This window comes from Hippoglossus stenolepis, chromosome 7, assembly GCF_022539355.2.
Source record: "Hippoglossus stenolepis isolate QCI-W04-F060 chromosome 7, HSTE1.2, whole genome shotgun sequence".
In the NCBI taxonomy this organism is placed as follows: Eukaryota; Metazoa; Chordata; class Actinopteri; order Pleuronectiformes; family Pleuronectidae; genus Hippoglossus; species Hippoglossus stenolepis.
In genome coordinates, this window is record NC_061489.1 from 17,483,563 (window position 1) to 17,500,691 (window position 17,129).

Sequence of the window (17,129 nt, forward strand, 5' to 3'; positions counted from 1 at the left end):
GTAGCACGTGACGGTGACGACATGCTACGTGTTTTCGAACGTTCTGGTCCGTATCCGCTCCAGCACTCAGCGACCGTCGCCATCTTGGAAGAGGAATAGTTGGAGACACTTTCCAGTTTCTTTGTTCATATTTTTCACAAACTCACAAACCTACTGTTTATCATTGTTCACGTGGGGTAAGGGCATTTTGTTGTACTCATTTCCAGTCGCCATGTTATTGTGTTTCCTAACGTTTAATGTATTGCGTGAGTCAAGCTAACGTTAGCCTGTTAGCTTCTCCGATATTCGACGTCTCGTCGACAGGACATATGCTCTTATGACGAGGAAATACGTTTCATCGGATGTTGTAGGTTCACAGTTTTTACTTTCTTTCACGAAAACACTCTCCAGTTGTTTAATTTGTTAAAACATCACAATGAAGGTTAATTTTACATCATCGATTCGGCTAATGGAGTCAACATGAATGTTGTTACATGGGTTGATAGTTAATGTGCTCAGTGCTCGTCGGGCCTTTGAATCGAGAACAAACTGCAGCTCGACAACAGCGTCTCTTTATCTACTCGCATGCACTCAGTTAAATACGTATTGTTACAGAATACTCACAAAACCTCAGTCTATTGTTACCTTATCAATTAACACGATAATGGAGTAAAGTGGGCAGTTTGTGGTTCAACAGGCCCCAACAGGCCTATGTCATATTATGAAAACGTCGAGCATACGTTAGCTGCAAGTTCCGATTTAGTTGCGTTTCATGTTTTCTAAGCATTTTACCAAGTGATAGTAAAAGTGCGACTTGCAACGAGCGGATCTGGTCGATCTCTGCATGTTTCTGGTTTATTTGCGGCAGTTTGGTGTTGCTGGTGTCACATTTCACTTTAAATGGCGCAAGAGCTGCATGTAAACAAGATCGCTGCGGATTGATATAGCGGAATATTCTGACTAATAATAACAACTTTGATTATAAACCTGGAACAAATATCTTGAATTTAACCCTTTATTTTAGAGAGAAGCGGAAGTGAGAGTGTATGATTGTTTTTGTCAAGTGTTTGCAAAGCTTAAGTTACATTGTTGAACTTGTCCAATCTGAAGCCATCTAGAGTCAATCTTTCAATTAGTTTACATATAGTTTATTTAAATATTCTCTTCTATAAACTCTACAGCTCGATTTTAACCGATTGCAGGCGCACTTGAAGCGGTATGATGGCCTCCCTGCAATGGGGAGCGTTCTCGGCAGACACGTCCTGTTGTGGATTGACCATGGCTGTAACGAAATTAAATGTCTTTGATTCCGTGGGATTCCATGTAGCCATTTACGACTTGTTTTATTCCGTCTTCCAGATGCGCAACTTAAAACGAATGCGTTCCCCAGGTGTCTGGCTGGACGAGTACAGCTGGGAAGAGAGAATGGAGGGTCGCAAGCGAAGGAAACAAGATTCGCACAGCAGCGAAAGAGAAAACAAGTCCAGCAGAACTCGCCGCCACCTCAACGCACATGAGGGGTAATTATCAATTGCTTTTGTCATGTTTTTGTCAAGTACTTCCTCACTAAAGTTATAACAGCATCATAACCTATACATAAAAAAATCACGCCACATATTACTATATAAATCAAATCACTATTTACTACAGACCCCATTTTGTTTCCATTTAAATGTTGGTACTTTATTTTGGTGCTATTTATGTTTCTGCAGAAATGCTATTTTATTTGAATTAAACTAAAGGCTTCAGATATTTTTTACTTGTGTATTCCACATTGATGATTGTATATGCACTGTAGAACACAAAGCTTATGTGATAAGGTTTGTTCTCTTGGTTGCACATAATTTGTGTAATAATTGATCCCTTTGTTATTAAATTATAATATTTGCATGTACAGTATTTAAGTTTAGCAATTCTAGCTTCTTGCGGGCATGGATGAGAGCCAGTGGGCTTACATAAGATGTTTCCATATCTACTCTAATTTTAATCCTGTAGAGAGGCCGACCTCTTCTTAGATGACAACTGACACCATCGAGGTGCTAAGGGCTGTGGTGTTTCTTGGTCTTATTTGGATGCTTAGATGCTAACATGACCTCCTGGCTAGGTGTGCTGGAACTGATTGGAAACCTTGGTGGTGGCTTTAGTGCACCTCACTATTGGATAAGTAGCCTTCACTTTATAGCATTAGGCTATGTATAAGGAGGCACTGCAGGTTCGCCTGCATGGAATGAAAGCAAAGCGTTGCACACACAGGAAATAGGCAGCTTGTATATAAACACTCGCGCTCAGAGCACACCGCTTGCTCTTTATTTCAGGGCCTATGTTAACAGATTAGAGCTGGAACATCGACTGCGTTCAGCTGCGAGTCACGCTGCTCTTTTAGAGATTCATGGTCTTGAATTTTGGGTTACGTTCGCGTTAAAACATTAATGTTTGTTACACTTCCTATAGGCTACCCTTTTATTTATTTTTTTAAATAAACGCATTCCAGCGTTTCTGTTGACTGAATCTATTCATTTGTTTTTAAAGGGTTTTTATTGTGAAATATTTGCAGAAGCGGAAACTGCATAGCACTGGTAATTGCAGAAGCGGAAACTGCATAGTACTGGTATTTACTTGAGTGCATAGGACTACATTTAAACAAGGAAATACTGTAGTTATACCAGAAACTTCAGGGAGGCTGTAGTTATATAAAGAAGTTCAGGTGAACTGAGCCTGTTCAGCTGCCGGTGTGAACAACCGACAACCGCAACATTAAGACATTCGCGGCGCACATGTCCCGCTGGCGTTCCTCAGTCGTTGTGACCCGGACGTCATTCTTAAACTACTGATACTAATAAAATTAGTCAGCTTAACGTTTTAACGGCTGGGTATCACAATAACTTTTCTAGTATATACCGTGCAATACTAGTAGGTGTTAATATTTGGTGTAGAACCACATGTTGTTTTATGCTCCATCGGGTTGTGCTGAACAGCTTTAAGGGACTTGCCAGTGGAGAAGTCGTATGAATGTTAAAATAGCCAAAATGTTTGGCACTTGCTTACACCCAAAAGAGCTATTTGGATATTGACACCCTGCCAATAAAATGTTTTCAGAACTGTACCCTCTCATTGAACAAGATGCTTGGGTATGGGAGCTATAAATCAGTATGTTGCTAATTACAAATGTTGCATAAAAGGCTCGGGGTAGAGTGTCAGCGAATAGGCGGACCATTCTGACCAGTCAAATACAGTTCACACTTAGGAGCCTGATCACAGACATGGAACAAGGCTTTGCCTGATCTGACCTTTGCTTTGTAGTTCTTATTTTTCACCTGTGTTTGTTCATTTTTCTTTGTCTGCAGGCATTACCTGGAGTCCCGCAGTTTGAACCAGAGGCTAGACTCTCGGGAAGGACGCACCCAGGACCCCAGTTTGGTCATGGCTTGTGAGGAGGAAAGTCGAGAAGTCACCTGCAAGAACAGAGACCTTGACTGGCACCACTACAGCAAGTCATCGGGGCGTAGTGGACGGAGTGGTCGCAGCAGGCGAAGCAGTCGCAGGCACAGAGACCGAAAGTGCAGGCGTAGTCACTCTCGCCACAGGTCCTCCACGGTATGAACACTTCTCTGCCCTCTACCCCCTTCCCTGTCTATACCACCAAATGAGAAAGGTCATTATTACAGGTTTTAAGCCAATGCTTAACACCTATTTAGTCGTCTTTCTGTATCTCTGTGGGTGTTCTGCACCTCACTATTAAGCATGATTTCCAGTAATGACAACTAGGGGGGCTTAAGGGCTCGGGAAATAAGAGATTCAGAGTTTTGTATAGATTTGCAAGACAAAAAAGGACCATGTATTTGTGCTGAAATTTTAGTGGGAAGTTATGGGACCTGATTTTTTACAAAGAACTACATGTAGAAAGACTGTAATCACTCAAGTTCAGTTTTTTTCTGTACTACTCTGAGAAAGTTTCTCATCTGAAAATCTTGTTGCCATGTTTTTCTTCTGTAACACACACTATGTGGTGGCTGGCGCCCAATTTCTCTGACGGGGCTGAATTTGAATTTGCTGCTCCGTCCATTCGCCTGGCGGTGTTACTGAACGGGCCGAATCTATCCACCCCTACACCTCCCCCCTTGGCCTGGTTGAATGAATGACGGTGTCCCATTGTGGTGGCCTGGTGCTGGCTGACTGATGGGTTATTGATGTGATGGCGGATTGGGCGGTTCCGGTGCAGAGGAGGAGCCATCCCCGCAGGAGCAGGAAAAGATCCAGGAGTGTTGAGGATGATGGCGAGGGTCACCTCATCTATCACACTGGAGACATGCTAAGAGCGAGATGTATAGAATATATACCTTTTTTTTTTCTTCTGTTCACACATTGTGCCTCTCACTCTCTTTTTGTCTGGTTTTTTTTATTTCTAAACAGTAATTTATTGGCTGAAGTATTTGGGCCATAGAATAGAATAGACTAGAAAAGACTTAATCTATTTGGTTTGATATCGCTAGTCAGTGTAACTTATTTAGCGTAGAGTTATATGCCAATGTTGAGAAGCCTGTTATAGTAGTGTACCTAAACAGCAATGTAACATCCGGCAGTGAACCAGCCAAAGGACAGTGTTTCCCTTTGTCACTGCTGTGTTTCTAACTTGACCTCTCTATTTTCTGTAGATGAGATTGTGTGTACTCTAGGAGAGGGTGCCTTTGGAAAGGTCGTTGAATGCATAGATCACTCTAAGTAAGTATAATCCTCATTAATATTTCTACATAGTTTTTCTTTTCCGACCATCTCTCTCATTTTATATTGAATGTATTTATGTTTTGTGTTTCAAGGGATGGAGCTCGACTGGCTCTGAAGATCATTAAAAACATAGACCGCTACCGTGATGCAGCTATGTCTGAGGTAGAGGTGCTTCAACAGTTGAAGTCGCTTGACTCTGACAAGAGATAGTAAGTCATCCAGAGTAACTTCATACCACTCAAGTTAGATAAGTTTAAGAATATTGTGTTCAGAATTTGACAGACAGGAAATTTACTTAACATCTGTTGTATCTTTCCTCCTCTAGTGGGTGTGTGCACATGCTGGACTGGTTTGACTACCATGGCCATGTTTGTATCGCCTTTGAGCTGCTTGGCCTCAGCACTTATGATTTTCTCAAGGAGAACAACTTCCAGCCTTTTCCCATTGAACACATCAAACGCATGTCATACCAGATCATCCGAGCTATTCGATGTGAGTAGTAGACACATGTTCGTACACAGAAAATACAATATGTTTCCGAAAATTGATTAAGATTTGTGTGTGGTGTTGTCTTTCAGTTATGCATAAGAACAAGCTGACTCACACAGATCTGAAGCCTGAGAATATTCTCTTCATCAACTCAGACTACGATATGGAGTACAACTCTGTCAAAGTAAGTGTCCTAAATATTTAACCAAAAGAATCATACCTGCAAAAGCCCAATACTCATGGTTTGTTCCCGCAGCTGTTTGAGGATATGATTGTGTTTTTGTCCTTTTAGAGACGGGATGAACGAACATTGAAGAACCCAGATGTGAAAATTGTGGACTTTGGTAATGCCACGTATGAACACGAGCACCACACGTCTGTGGTGTCAACACGTCACTACCGTGCTCCTGAGGTTATTTTAGGTAAGTGGCTGTTTTCAACACTTCAGCCGACCCTTTGTTGGTACCTTTTGATTGAGTTAACATTGTCTCTTTCAGATCTGGGTTGGGACCATTCCTGTGATGTCTGGAGTTTGGGCTGTATATTCCTTGAGTACTACCTTGGATCCACTCTCTTCCAGGTAGGTGGCAGTAGAGAGCATCATGAATTGATAAATACTTGGGACATTTACCATTGTTTTTATTAATCTGCCTCGTATTGTTCTTTTTATCAGACCCATGACAGCAAAGAGCACCTTGCTATGATGGAGAGAGTCCTGGGCCCTATCCCCGCAAACCTCCTGCAGAAAACCAAGTAGGAACTCATTAACAGACCTATTCATTTACAGGTCTTGATCGCTGTGTTATTGATTGGCTTTGAGAGTATTAGTGGGATGATTTCTGCTAAATAATTACTGTGTGTTGTGTAGGAAACGGCGGTTTGTTCACCGGTGCAGACTCGACTGGGACATGTACGGTGCCTCTGGGAGATATGTCAGAAAACACTGCAGACCGCTCAAGGTAAGAGTAATAGATCTGGAGATGACTACAGACAGTTGGTGTGGGAGTGCTGATGAATACACCTGCTTTTAGTAAATGTGATTTTAAAAACATCTTTCAACAGCTCCAAAACTCTGATTATGTGTTGCATCATGTTAAGTATCACTAATTGGCTTTGCTTAGTGACTTCTTACATAGCTCATGACTGTCACAACGAGGACATGAAGATGTAAGAGCACATACCACCACCAAGGCCCAACAGACCCCATATGAAACCACATTTAAATTCACACGATCTGGATTTTAATTTGGATCTACACCAAATAGCACTTTAAATATCAGTCTCCTAAAGATGCCTGATTTTTAAGACTCTAGATCAAAGAATTATTCTGAGAAATCAATCCTATCTCATATTGTTAAGATATAAGAGAGGAAACGTCCTCAAAATCAGTTGAATATACATTTTATGAACACATGTGATGTAGAATATTATGCTGAGCACTAGATTAATTATGAACTTTCAAAGACACACATTAACAGTTGTCCTTCTTTCCCATCAGCATTACATGTTGTCTAAGGGTGAAGACCACCAGCAGATGTTTGACCTGATAGAGAAGATGTTGGAGTACGACCCAGCTAAGCGCCTCAGCCTTGAACAGGCCCTCCGACACCCCTTCTTCTCCTGTTTCTACAGCAAAAGCAGCAGCAAAAACAGTTGTAGCAGCAGCATTAGCTGTAGCAAAGACAGCAGCAGCAAAAGCAGCAAAAAAGACTGAACTCCGGAACCTGAAAACTTTGACCTGTAACCTCGGACACAAGGCCTAGCTGTCCCTGTGATTCCTGGTGCCCAGTGCCAGCCTCTAGTTCCTGACTCTCCAGGAGAGGTGTACCTTTACTGACTGTATCAGTCCTCTGCCCTGCTCTGCTGTGTACTGTCTCGAAACCAGTGTGTCTTAAAATCACGCATCCTCATGCGTTTTCATCCTTGGCATGTTTCTGATGTAATGAATTCTCCTGAATGATTTCTATTTATTTGCCATTGTAATTTAAATTGTAGCTTCAGAATATATACTTGTAAGCCACTCTTTTTTTTTTCTTTTTTTTTTTATTCCTTTCTACTCTGGTTTTGTCCACGTTCTGTTTGTGCATTGACAAGACGGTGATGGGTAATGCAACAGACAGATATGCTTAATGACAGGGTCACACATACGCAAATGTGAAGCTAATAAGTTGAACTCCATGCGAAGCCACGCTGCAGATTGGCTTTGCTACACAAAGTGAATGTTCCAGACGCCTCCTCGCTAGCACAGAGTGGAAGTGAACGGGAGGTAAAAGTTCGCTACTGCTACATTTGCTCATGCGTGACTGTGCCCGTGCTCTGTTTTGATCGCAGCACAAATAATTTATTCAGCATTGTAGGTGTTTAAGAAAAGCTACTGCAGGCAGAGAAACCTTTTGTAAATACCTCTTTCAGATATTTTTTTTCACTGACTTATGTAACTTTTGCATCCTGTGCATTTTCTCAATAAACGTGAATAGACTACAAGAGTGTGTCCGTGTTAGTCTTTGTGTTACAGCTCAGTGATTAAAACATGTTGATAAATATATGGTGTTGTCGCTGTATCAAACCACAAGGGGGCAGTAAAGAGCTTTGGCAACACTGCGTAAAAGTGAAATGACCGAGGAGCAACACGGAGGAGCCACCTGAGCGTTGAGCTTAGTCGAGTTTTAAGGATGTAGCCGTGGTGTGTGTGGGGCAAAAAAACAAAACAACAAAACATTTTCATGAGTATTAAAGCTGTTTCAAGTTTCTATATTGAAGGTGGAAGCACCAGTTCACAGGGTACCTGCACGGTCAGCTGCTTTGTGAAGTGTGCCTCTATGTTGGGGAGAACCGACGACTGCAGGATATTTGCGTTGTTGCAAAATATACAGCAACTTTACTTGACTCCGTAATTGTCCGGTTATGTATTTAATTAACGACTTTTCACAATGCATGACACTAACAAGGCAAACAGCGATCTACATTGTTCAAGTCGTCCTCGTATCTTCCAGGTGAGCGGACTGTACCATCTCACTCTTAAGTTCCCTGACGTTTCATCAGAAGTTGACTGATCCAAACCCTCTCAGTCTCGCAGCTGTCAATCTGCAGCCTCCCACGTGGTCCGCAGGGCGGGCGCATCTCCACCAGTCGAACATGCGACTTTTAGGGAGGCAAACATTTGGACCCATTTGTAGTTGCGCTCGCACACGCACGTCGGCTGCTCCTCAACAGGAAAAACAACGACCCGCGAGTCAGCAGGCGCTTCATCTGTCATTAGTGCCCAGATCGCTCCCATCTGTGCGCGGCGTAAACCCGGTGCGCACCGCCTCCTGTTCCAAGACTCATTTTGAACCCCGCGCCTGGTGAACTGGAGCTGGGGGTTGTGAACGTGTTAACAGCGCTGCTTAGTGAGTCCACAGAGGCTAATTGCAATTAGCTTGCAGGGCAACACAAAGAAAAAACCAAGTTGTTTTGCCAACTTTCAACCCTGAAGCAGGATGGATACAGCCAGCGAGTCAGCCGGGGAGAGTAAGCCGGTGTGCCAGTGTGCCCCCAAGTCTGCGGTCCAGCGGTGGTTGCCCGGTTTGCCCGTCGCTCTCTGCCTGCTCATGTCCCTGAGCTCCATCGCCCTGTGTCTCCTCATGAGCCTCAAGACCTTCCAGCTGGAGACCCGCCTGCAGATGGAGATGGACAAGGCGTCCGTCTTCAGCCCGCCGCACAGGGCTTTTCTAAACGAGGACGGGACCCTGGTTCCAGAGCTCAGCGTCCCAATAGGGAAGCTCGTGGAAGAGGTATACATCTCGTCTGTTGTGGATTTAATTAAAACCACTTGTTCTTTAACAGATAGACACATGTGGCTCACAGGAACCTCTGAGAGACGCGCTGCTCGGCCGTGCGTAAAGTGTGCGTAATGACAGGGAATCCAGTGAGGCTCTGCAGACGCGCAGACTTGGCACTGTTTGGGAGCTGTACTCTAACAATTCCTCATAAAATCTGTCCCTTTTTTAATGCATGACCTTAGGGATGAGCCGTGCATGCAGCTGGCCAATTAGTTTACTACTAAAGCTCTTTACAGGGCAACATAACCACTGATGATAGACGCGGACATTAATTTGATTTAAACACATGGGAAAGAAACCTTTCTTTCTAGAGCTACATGTAATGAGAGAATCGTGATTATCTCGTAATTGTCAGTGAAAGCTAACGTGTTGGTTTTCATCTCATTACAGTTTATGGGTTTTCAGTGTAATGATATCAACCTGTTCGTGTCAATGTGACCGATTCTGTGGAGCACATCTTGCTCAAACCAAATCAAATGAAAACTATCACCTACAGTGTTGTGCATTGAGAGTTTGCATGCAGTGTGAAGTGGGATTTTGGTCTTACGCTGGAATGTGTGTCTGCAGAAAGTGGTGGTGCTGATGCCGAAAGTGCGAACAGCAAGGGATGCTGGTCAAGAGTGCTCCTGTCCTCCAGGTACGTAAGTGTGTGTGTGTGTGTGTGTGTGTGTGTGTGTGTGTGTGTGTGTGTGTGTGTGTGTGTGTGTGTGTGTGTGTGTGTGTGTGTGTGTGTGTGTGTGTGTGTGTTATTTGCAGCATTAGTGCAACTGACATAAACAAAACAAGCAATACACTGAGATACAGTTCTTATCTCTGGGAGAAGTTGAGTCTAAGCTTGACTGACTGATTGTGTCTCTGTTTGTGATGCTGTTTATACTCCTGAACTTTCCAAATGCATGTTTGCATATACTTGTCTTTTCTCTGTGTGGGGGGGATTACAACCCCCTAAGCCTGTGTTGGGCCTTTTATATGCAGCGGGTGGCTCAGCACTCTGCCGGTCAGTGGGGTTGGGTCGACCACCTTGGGCCCTGCAGCCCTGTGTCAGTGGGGGGTGCTTTATCACTTTAATACATGGAGCAGCCGCGTGCCAAGATTGGCTACGTTTGGCTTGTGGTGTTCATTACAGGGCTTGTGATAGTTCCTGGAGCGGAGAACAGTGTGTGATCCGCATCATGTTACACACGCAGACACTCCTGTCACACCTGTGAAGTGAGGAAAACATGCAATCTCTTCTATTCTGGGTCAAGTGAGATATTTGATGGCGTGTGCTCCTAGGTGTTGATGCATATTGATGATGGGTGTGACCCACTGATCAGCATTGCATTTAATGGTTAACATGGGCTATTTTAACCCCTCACCCATGGAAAGGAAAGTTTCTGATTTATGGAAAGAGACTTGCTGTAGCTTGCAGCAAAGGTGTGTGCGTGTGAATCTGAATCTGCTCACATTATGTGGACCTGTTGGGGCTAAAAAGCCTTAATGTAAATCATTCAATTTTAAGTTGACGACATGTTTTAAGGTTAGGCAATAGTAACTATGGTTAAGGTATGATATGGTACAGTAAGTGTCCAGGAAATCAATGTAAGTCAATGTTCTCGACTGTGCGTGCGCTTTTTGTGGGTTCCCTCCACTCGAGTGCTGGATCGAGAAGATTTCAAGACGTACAGGTCAAGTTTCTCAGATGCTTATCTGCAGATTTGGGAGAATTTCCTTCCCTGGCTCCTCTTGTTTTTCTCTCTTTCTCTCCTGCTTTGTCTGCGGGTGTGAATAGCCCTGCAACAACAAGAACAGGTGAAAACGTTCACTCGTGGAATTTCTGGCCCGCTTTCAACACATTCTGTTTTCCAGTCTGAAGTGTGCGGTGCCAAGTTCGCTTGCTTGCTCTGTCTGAGTGGTCGGAGGAGTGTTACTGTTGGAGAAAGCTGCAGGTCTTTGCTACAGTTGCACTTCTTGGGTTCGTTCCATTCCCACTAAGTATGACTCAGGAGAAATATAATCAGCCGTATACATGATTAGATCAGCCTGCACTGTCCTACTTGTGCATTTGAATGTAATTGCTCCATTAGATATTGTTATTATTATTGATATTAATTATTATTGTTGTACTCTCAGATGTTGCCTTGCATTTTCTGTCCGCTTCACTGCACTGCTGTGTAATCACACTGTTCTGGCACTGAGATACAATCCCTCCACAACTATTTCGGGTCCTTTCATTTCAGTTTTTGGTCTTTTTTAAATAAGGACGTTTGATTTTGCAGAAACAAAAGGCTATTTTTTGTGTTGTGGCTTTGATGCAGCCAAATGCCTGTGGACATGTGTTTTATTCATGTTCAATTAGATTGCGAAATACAGACTTTTCTTTTTAACTTCTAAAGAGGGTTTCTCCGGCGATAAACCTTTTTCTTGGTGCTTTGAGCGTAAGAAGCCACGTGAGCTGGGTACTATCAGGGGCGTGCATGTGTTTGGGCCAAGTGCTGCTCATGTGACGGATGCAAAATGTTACTATGTGCATTTATCCGAGCCTCGTTCTGTGCGTGCATCTGCGTCATTGTGCGAGAGCGTACAAGCTGTATCATGGTCCCATGCGTGTGGGTGAGTTTCAGCCAGTGAGCCTTTGAGGGGCCGACAGAGGTACCTCTCTCAACACGACACTGTAAGAAGAGACCCTTCTCTCCCTTTAGCACCAGCGCTCGCCACCTGAAACTTGAATCTCTCACCACCAGGATCACAGGCCAAGGTATTTCTGCTTGTCTGTGTGAGAGTACCACACAGCATGAGCAGCATTGCCCTCCGCATCAGGGTGCTCATCATTCAGCGTGCATGAAGACAGGGGGCCCAACAGGGGGCAGCACTTCAGCTGCATTAGTGGAAATGATGTTGAATTTCTTTATTGACACTTGAAGTGAAGAACTTCCTTTGGGCAGAAATAAGTCGTTTTTCTGTCACTGATGGAGAAGCGGAGCCTCGGTCAGTAAATAAAGTTCAAGTACAGACTCAGACTCTGGACATTTATCTGTGGAAGCAGCTTTGTGACACCTCTGTGCTCACGGACACTTCCAGCCGTCGTTAAAGAAAACTATGTCACAGAGTCCAACTCTGCTTACAAGCTTCAGGTGTTTGCAATTAGCACCCGCCTGTTCCCTCAACAGACACACAACGCATGCTCGCAGACAAACGTACGCACACATCCATTACGTACACATGAACATACCACCTTTATGGTGCCTTGGATAACTAGAACCATGTGGGGCCTGTATTTGTCCGTGTAGAGGGAGTGTATTGTCATCTCTGCAATTTGCATTTAAAGGCTCTTTAACAGGTCTGATGCTGACTAGGGGGCACAACGTCTGCCCACAATTGGGCACGGGCCCAGAACTAAATGCCAGACCATCGTCATCCAGCAGTAACTGCAGACGGTGCAGCAGGAGAAGGTGCTAAAACAAAGCAGTTCACACTCATTTGCTGCTTTTCTTTGACGTTTATGACTCTAGAGTAATTATACTTGGAGTTAGAGCTGTCGGTCGCTCAAAACAAGCAAATAGAAGATGTCACTTTGGGCTTCAGGAAGCTGTGGCTTTTCTCAACTTTCCTAATTTATTTATTGACTAAATAAATGATGAATCCAATATATTTGGCAAAGTTAAACACAGTTGCATGTCCTGAAGTGTCCTGAGTCACAGTGGGGACTGATGCTGCCTTCAGATGGAACTCCCGAGCTGGAGGTTACGATGTGGGAAGTCGTGTACGTGCTGCGCTTGCCGTTCAGGTGAGAACACTGCTGCTAAGCAATGGCAACATGGACACTAATATTGACATTACTGTCGGTGTCTAGAAGCCACAAAGACAAACGGTTTAGAAAACTAACAGGCCTGTAACGTAAATTCATGAAACGCCAAGACATAATGATGGAGGGAAAAGATGAGGCTGTCGGGAATATCCCCTTGTTCCTCAGAGATTTTCTAAGATTCAAGATGTTTGTCACACCAGTTATTTCAGTAGCAATGTGATAAAGAAGAAAATGTACCATAATAAAATAAGAATACTCAGAACGAAGACTTAAGAGCACATGAATATAGAAAAGAGTGAAAGGTTGAATACTTGTAATTACACTTGCATGAGGCCTGAAATTATTAAGGAAAAACTCAATATGACTAAAATCACAATAAATTAAACTTCATAGTCAACAAATATATAAACATCTTGGACTTTTCTTTAAGTTTTTGCAACTTTTTGTGCAAATATGTCACAACTCATGAAAAACTTCTCCTGAAAAGCCCAAGCTCTGAGGTGGTGAATACCAAAAGAGGGGGTTCCTATGGACTCGGCGCAGAGTATCTGAGTGTTTGGTTTTATTGGATATCAGGGCAGGAGGTCAGACCTCTGGCTGTGCAGTCGGATCCATTTCCATCAGATAAGAGCTCATTAATCCTCTGGACGGGAGCACAGAACCTCATACATGTGTTTTGTGTGTTTTTATATAATTGAGAGCGCAGGCTCACAGCGGGGTGTCCTGAAGTATTTCACATTTGCGCATAACAACAATCATTTGTTCACAAAAATTCTCAGCTCCTTTTTGTGTTTTTATTGTGCCCCAAAATTCCTGCATACGTGGAGGATTATTATTATATCCCACTGTCTGCACTAGACCGATGTTTAATAGGCTGAGAAATCCAGTGCAGCGTCCTGTGCGGAGCCCATCAGCGGTTTGCTGGTGTTATCCACCCTGTCTGGGGATCAACTTCTCGCCCAGGAGGCAGAGGGGAGGCTCTCCCGTCCCAGCTTCCTGCTCTCCCACCTGGAGGAGGAGATGGGGAAAGTTGGCTTTAAGGAGACGGAGACCCACAATGAAGCCAACACCCCCTCAGGGCAGCGTTTTATTTAAAAAGCCATAATAAATCAGACAGGAAACTTGCAGCTACCTGTGCAATCTATCGCCACGGAGAGAACGAATAGGCCATGTACGATCCATTAACCACCATTTTAAAACAATAAGTCCAGGAAGTTTGTTTTCATAAGAGGTCCCATTTTAGATTTGTTCCACTGCAATAGGCTGTAGGCACTTTCTTTAAGTATTAATATGCTGGAGAGCAGCACATAACTAACTCTGCATGTGGACGTGTGCGAGTCTCGAGTTCCTTATACTCTGTCTCTCTCTCTCTGTGTGTGTGTGTGTGTGTGTGTGTGTGTGTGTGTGTGTGTGTGTGTGTGTGTGTGTGTGTGTGTGTGTGTGTGTGTGTGTGTGTGTGTGTGTGTGTGTGTGTGTGCAGGGTCTATGAGGTAAGTTATGAACTGAGTATCCTGTGGCTGGAAATCCAGGTGGCTTATTATATTCATGCTGCAGGGGAAAGGAGACTTTAAACCAAAGGAAAATAGTTGGGTATAATTTTAATATCCAAAATGATTTCTGTCCTGCTGCTTCACATCGTCAGGTGGAGTCGAGATGAAGTCGTCAGCCCAGTTTTTATTTGCAGAATGGAGTTGTCACAGCTATTGAACCATGATGTTTGCATTATCTTGAATCTGAGCTCTTAACGTCATCGGTGGTGATCATATGGAGGATTCTGTCGGAAAGGAAGTAGCCTGAGACACTTCTTCCTTGTTTTCTCGCACCCAGCCTTTCATTTCAGTCATATGGACAGCAGCTCTCCGTGCACAGCTGTGAGCTTTGTGTCCTCGGGTGACTTTTATCCTTCAGCCGAGGTGTCTGTTATTCCCCCGTGGTCACTGTAAGAGGGGAATAAGAAATGAGCGACTCTTCCTGATATCTTGTTCTTATTTGGAAGCTCGAGTGTGCTGCGTTTATTTGTAGAAGGAGAGGGGGAATGCTGCCTCTCGGCCAGTTGGAGATATTTAGTTTGGAGATGGTTGAGTCTCTCAAAGGCTGAGTCACTTGGTCGTAGATTTTGGGTTCAAAAGGTTCTTCTCCATGGATGGGCTGCATTCTCCAGGACTGACGGACCAGCTATTTGGAAGTCTAAGCTTGAGTGTACACGTCCTCCCTCATTCTCAGTAACTGTCTAGCACTCGATACAGTGATTGAGTGAAAATCACTTGTGATGTCACTTGAGTCATTGTTGGTGGAGGCTGAAGACTAGAAGATAACACAAGTCTGATTTGAGAGGTAGAGTTTGAGAGAAGTGAGCTCACTGAACATCTGTTTCCTGTTCCTCATCTCTGCTTTGTGCTCAGTTGAACTGTTGTTAAATAATAGTGACAGTAGCTGTGTCCCGGTTCAGGAGACTATGGCTGTCCCATTTCAAAGGCTCCTTCAAAGGCCTCCTTCCTTTTGTTCAGGATTTATCGCACTTCATTGACAAATTGCTTTTCATAGAGATAATGGCAACGGCAAGTGGAGAGACCAAAACTTCTGATGCTTACACTTTCAAAATGGAAGAGTCAGGCTTCAACTCAAGTGGACATCTAAGGGTACACATGTTAAACAAACAAGGGGCATCAAGACTTTCTCTGTGGCGGCCCTCTTCGTTTGTCCTCTGACGGAGGTGGCCTCTGAATCAGGACACAGCCAAAAGGTCCTCGCCAGTAACTATTGTAGTAATGTGTGAACTGGTTGCTAGGAAACTTTTGCCGTGCTGTCCAATAAAATTCAAACACTGTAAACAGGAGGTCAGTGAACAAGCATGAAGTATGAAAATAGCAGTAGTTAAATAAACTTAACTGCAGATATCTTTTAGAAATGTAGGTGTCACTGTTTTATTTATATCTGCAGACAGAGAACTTCACGAAGTTAATTTATTTTAATTTAGCATCAAGCTATTATCGTGTTTGTAATATTAGCTTTGTTATGTGCTGTGGAAAATGTTATGTAAATGCTTTAGCTGGTAGTTATTTTCTAAGAAGTAGTTAATGTGGTGTTTTGACTCAGTAATGTGTAAATCTCCACCTTGTAACACCACCTGCAGGATACACACTCTCACACGCGCGCGCGCACACACACACTATGCACAATCACCCACCTGTAAACTCCTCCCCTCTCCGTCTCTCATCAGCCGTCTTATTAAAGTTGGCTTTGAGAAGCCAGTGTTTTAACAGCGGCGCAGACATTCTGCCATTTGGAAAATCAACAGCTGGACACAGGCTGGTCAGTCGGCAGCATGAACACACACAACGATGTCAGGAACACACACAGGAGCAAAGGGTCTGATGCCGACCAGTGAGGCTCAGGATGAGTCGAGTCAAAGTGTTATACAGAGACGTGTTTCAGCCACTGGTACAGTTTCCACTCGGGTCCGTCTCTGCAGTAAAACATTGCAGAACAGATGCAACAGCAACCAAGAAGAACTTTTTGGAAGAAGACGGATCCAATCAGTTACAACACTGAAAGTAATTACTGACATAGTGTCGCATCCACTGTGAGAGTTGCCTGATCAGTGGGAGCAGGAAATGATGTGGAGCGGTTGTCGGAGGAAGCACAAATTATAAGTTATTTAAAGGATTTCGCCTGCACGTGTTCGTACTTAAAGTGTCGTCACCACTTGGCAAAGAGTCACTTCCAAAAAGAGGCTGCGATTGAGCAACAGCCGATATGTACGGCCTGTTTATTTTTTACATAAATGAAGGAGTACAGTTTTCTCATGACCTGCACAGCTCCTATAGTGGTGCTAGGATACAAAACAAGGATTATTCTCTAACACACCCCCCAGCATTAACACGGACCAGATGATTCCTTATCACCATAGTTACACAGACATGGGATCGAATTCTGCATTTGAGAACTATTGTACAGTTTATCCTAAATAAGTTGTTATTTTTGCACATTCAAAACAATGTTGGATGTGATTAAGTATTAATATGTTTACAGCTCCTGACATTTGAGGCGAATGTGAGAAACGCGTTGCTTTCAAAGGAACGTCTGATCCGGTGCCTTCCATACAGTGATGCTTTGTGCGATGCAGATGAGTTCAAAACACCAATTGTTTTCAGTGGAGCGGTGTGCATCAAAAGCATCAAGCAGAGTGCAAAACCGCACAGACGTGATTTACAGCCTCAGTCTTGAATTGATTTGCGAGCACCGCCACAGAAACACATTCACGGTGTGTGTGTGTGGAGCCACAGAATCTGTTGACTTGGCAGACGTCCATATTATGTATGTTGCACTCA

At 43.7% G+C, this 17,129-nt stretch overlaps 2 protein-coding genes across 11 annotated transcripts in view; both read left to right on the forward strand.

Moving 5' to 3' along the window:
• The first annotated feature begins 17 nt into the window (after positions 1 to 17).
• Positions 18 to 7,674, forward strand: LOC118111973 (dual specificity protein kinase CLK4). 2 transcript variants are annotated; one of them, XM_035160869.2, is made up of 13 exons: positions 18 to 176; positions 1,339 to 1,499; positions 3,324 to 3,573; positions 4,199 to 4,301; positions 4,632 to 4,698; positions 4,794 to 4,910; positions 5,027 to 5,193; positions 5,280 to 5,374; positions 5,483 to 5,612; positions 5,688 to 5,770; positions 5,864 to 5,943; positions 6,059 to 6,149; positions 6,689 to 7,674. In XM_035160869.2, the coding sequence occupies exons 2-13, from the start codon at positions 1,339 to 1,341 to the stop codon at positions 6,902 to 6,904; spliced, it is 1,560 nt and encodes a 519-aa protein (XP_035016760.2). In that variant the 5' UTR covers positions 18 to 176; the 3' UTR covers positions 6,905 to 7,674. The 2 variants fall into 2 exon arrangements, with proteins under 2 accessions (XP_035016760.2, XP_035016761.2); XM_035160870.2 differs by having other exon boundaries at positions 22 to 176; positions 1,370 to 1,499.
• A 596-nt stretch (positions 7,675 to 8,270) lies between these two features.
• The window catches only part of LOC118111971 (collagen alpha-1(XXIII) chain), a 123,824-nt gene continuing 114,965 nt past the window's right edge, over positions 8,271 to 17,129 (forward strand). For 3 of the 9 annotated variants that reach the window (XM_035160853.2, XM_035160858.2, XM_035160864.2), the window contains exons 1-2: positions 8,273 to 8,963; positions 9,579 to 9,648. In XM_035160853.2, the coding sequence (XP_035016744.1) occupies positions 8,670 to 8,963; positions 9,579 to 9,648 (364 nt within the window). In that variant the 5' untranslated portion in view covers positions 8,273 to 8,669. Of the gene's footprint in view, positions 8,964 to 9,578; positions 9,649 to 17,129 lie in introns of all 9 variants that reach the window. The other 6 variants (XM_035160855.2, XM_035160856.2, XM_035160859.2 and 3 more) reach the window with 4 other exon arrangements.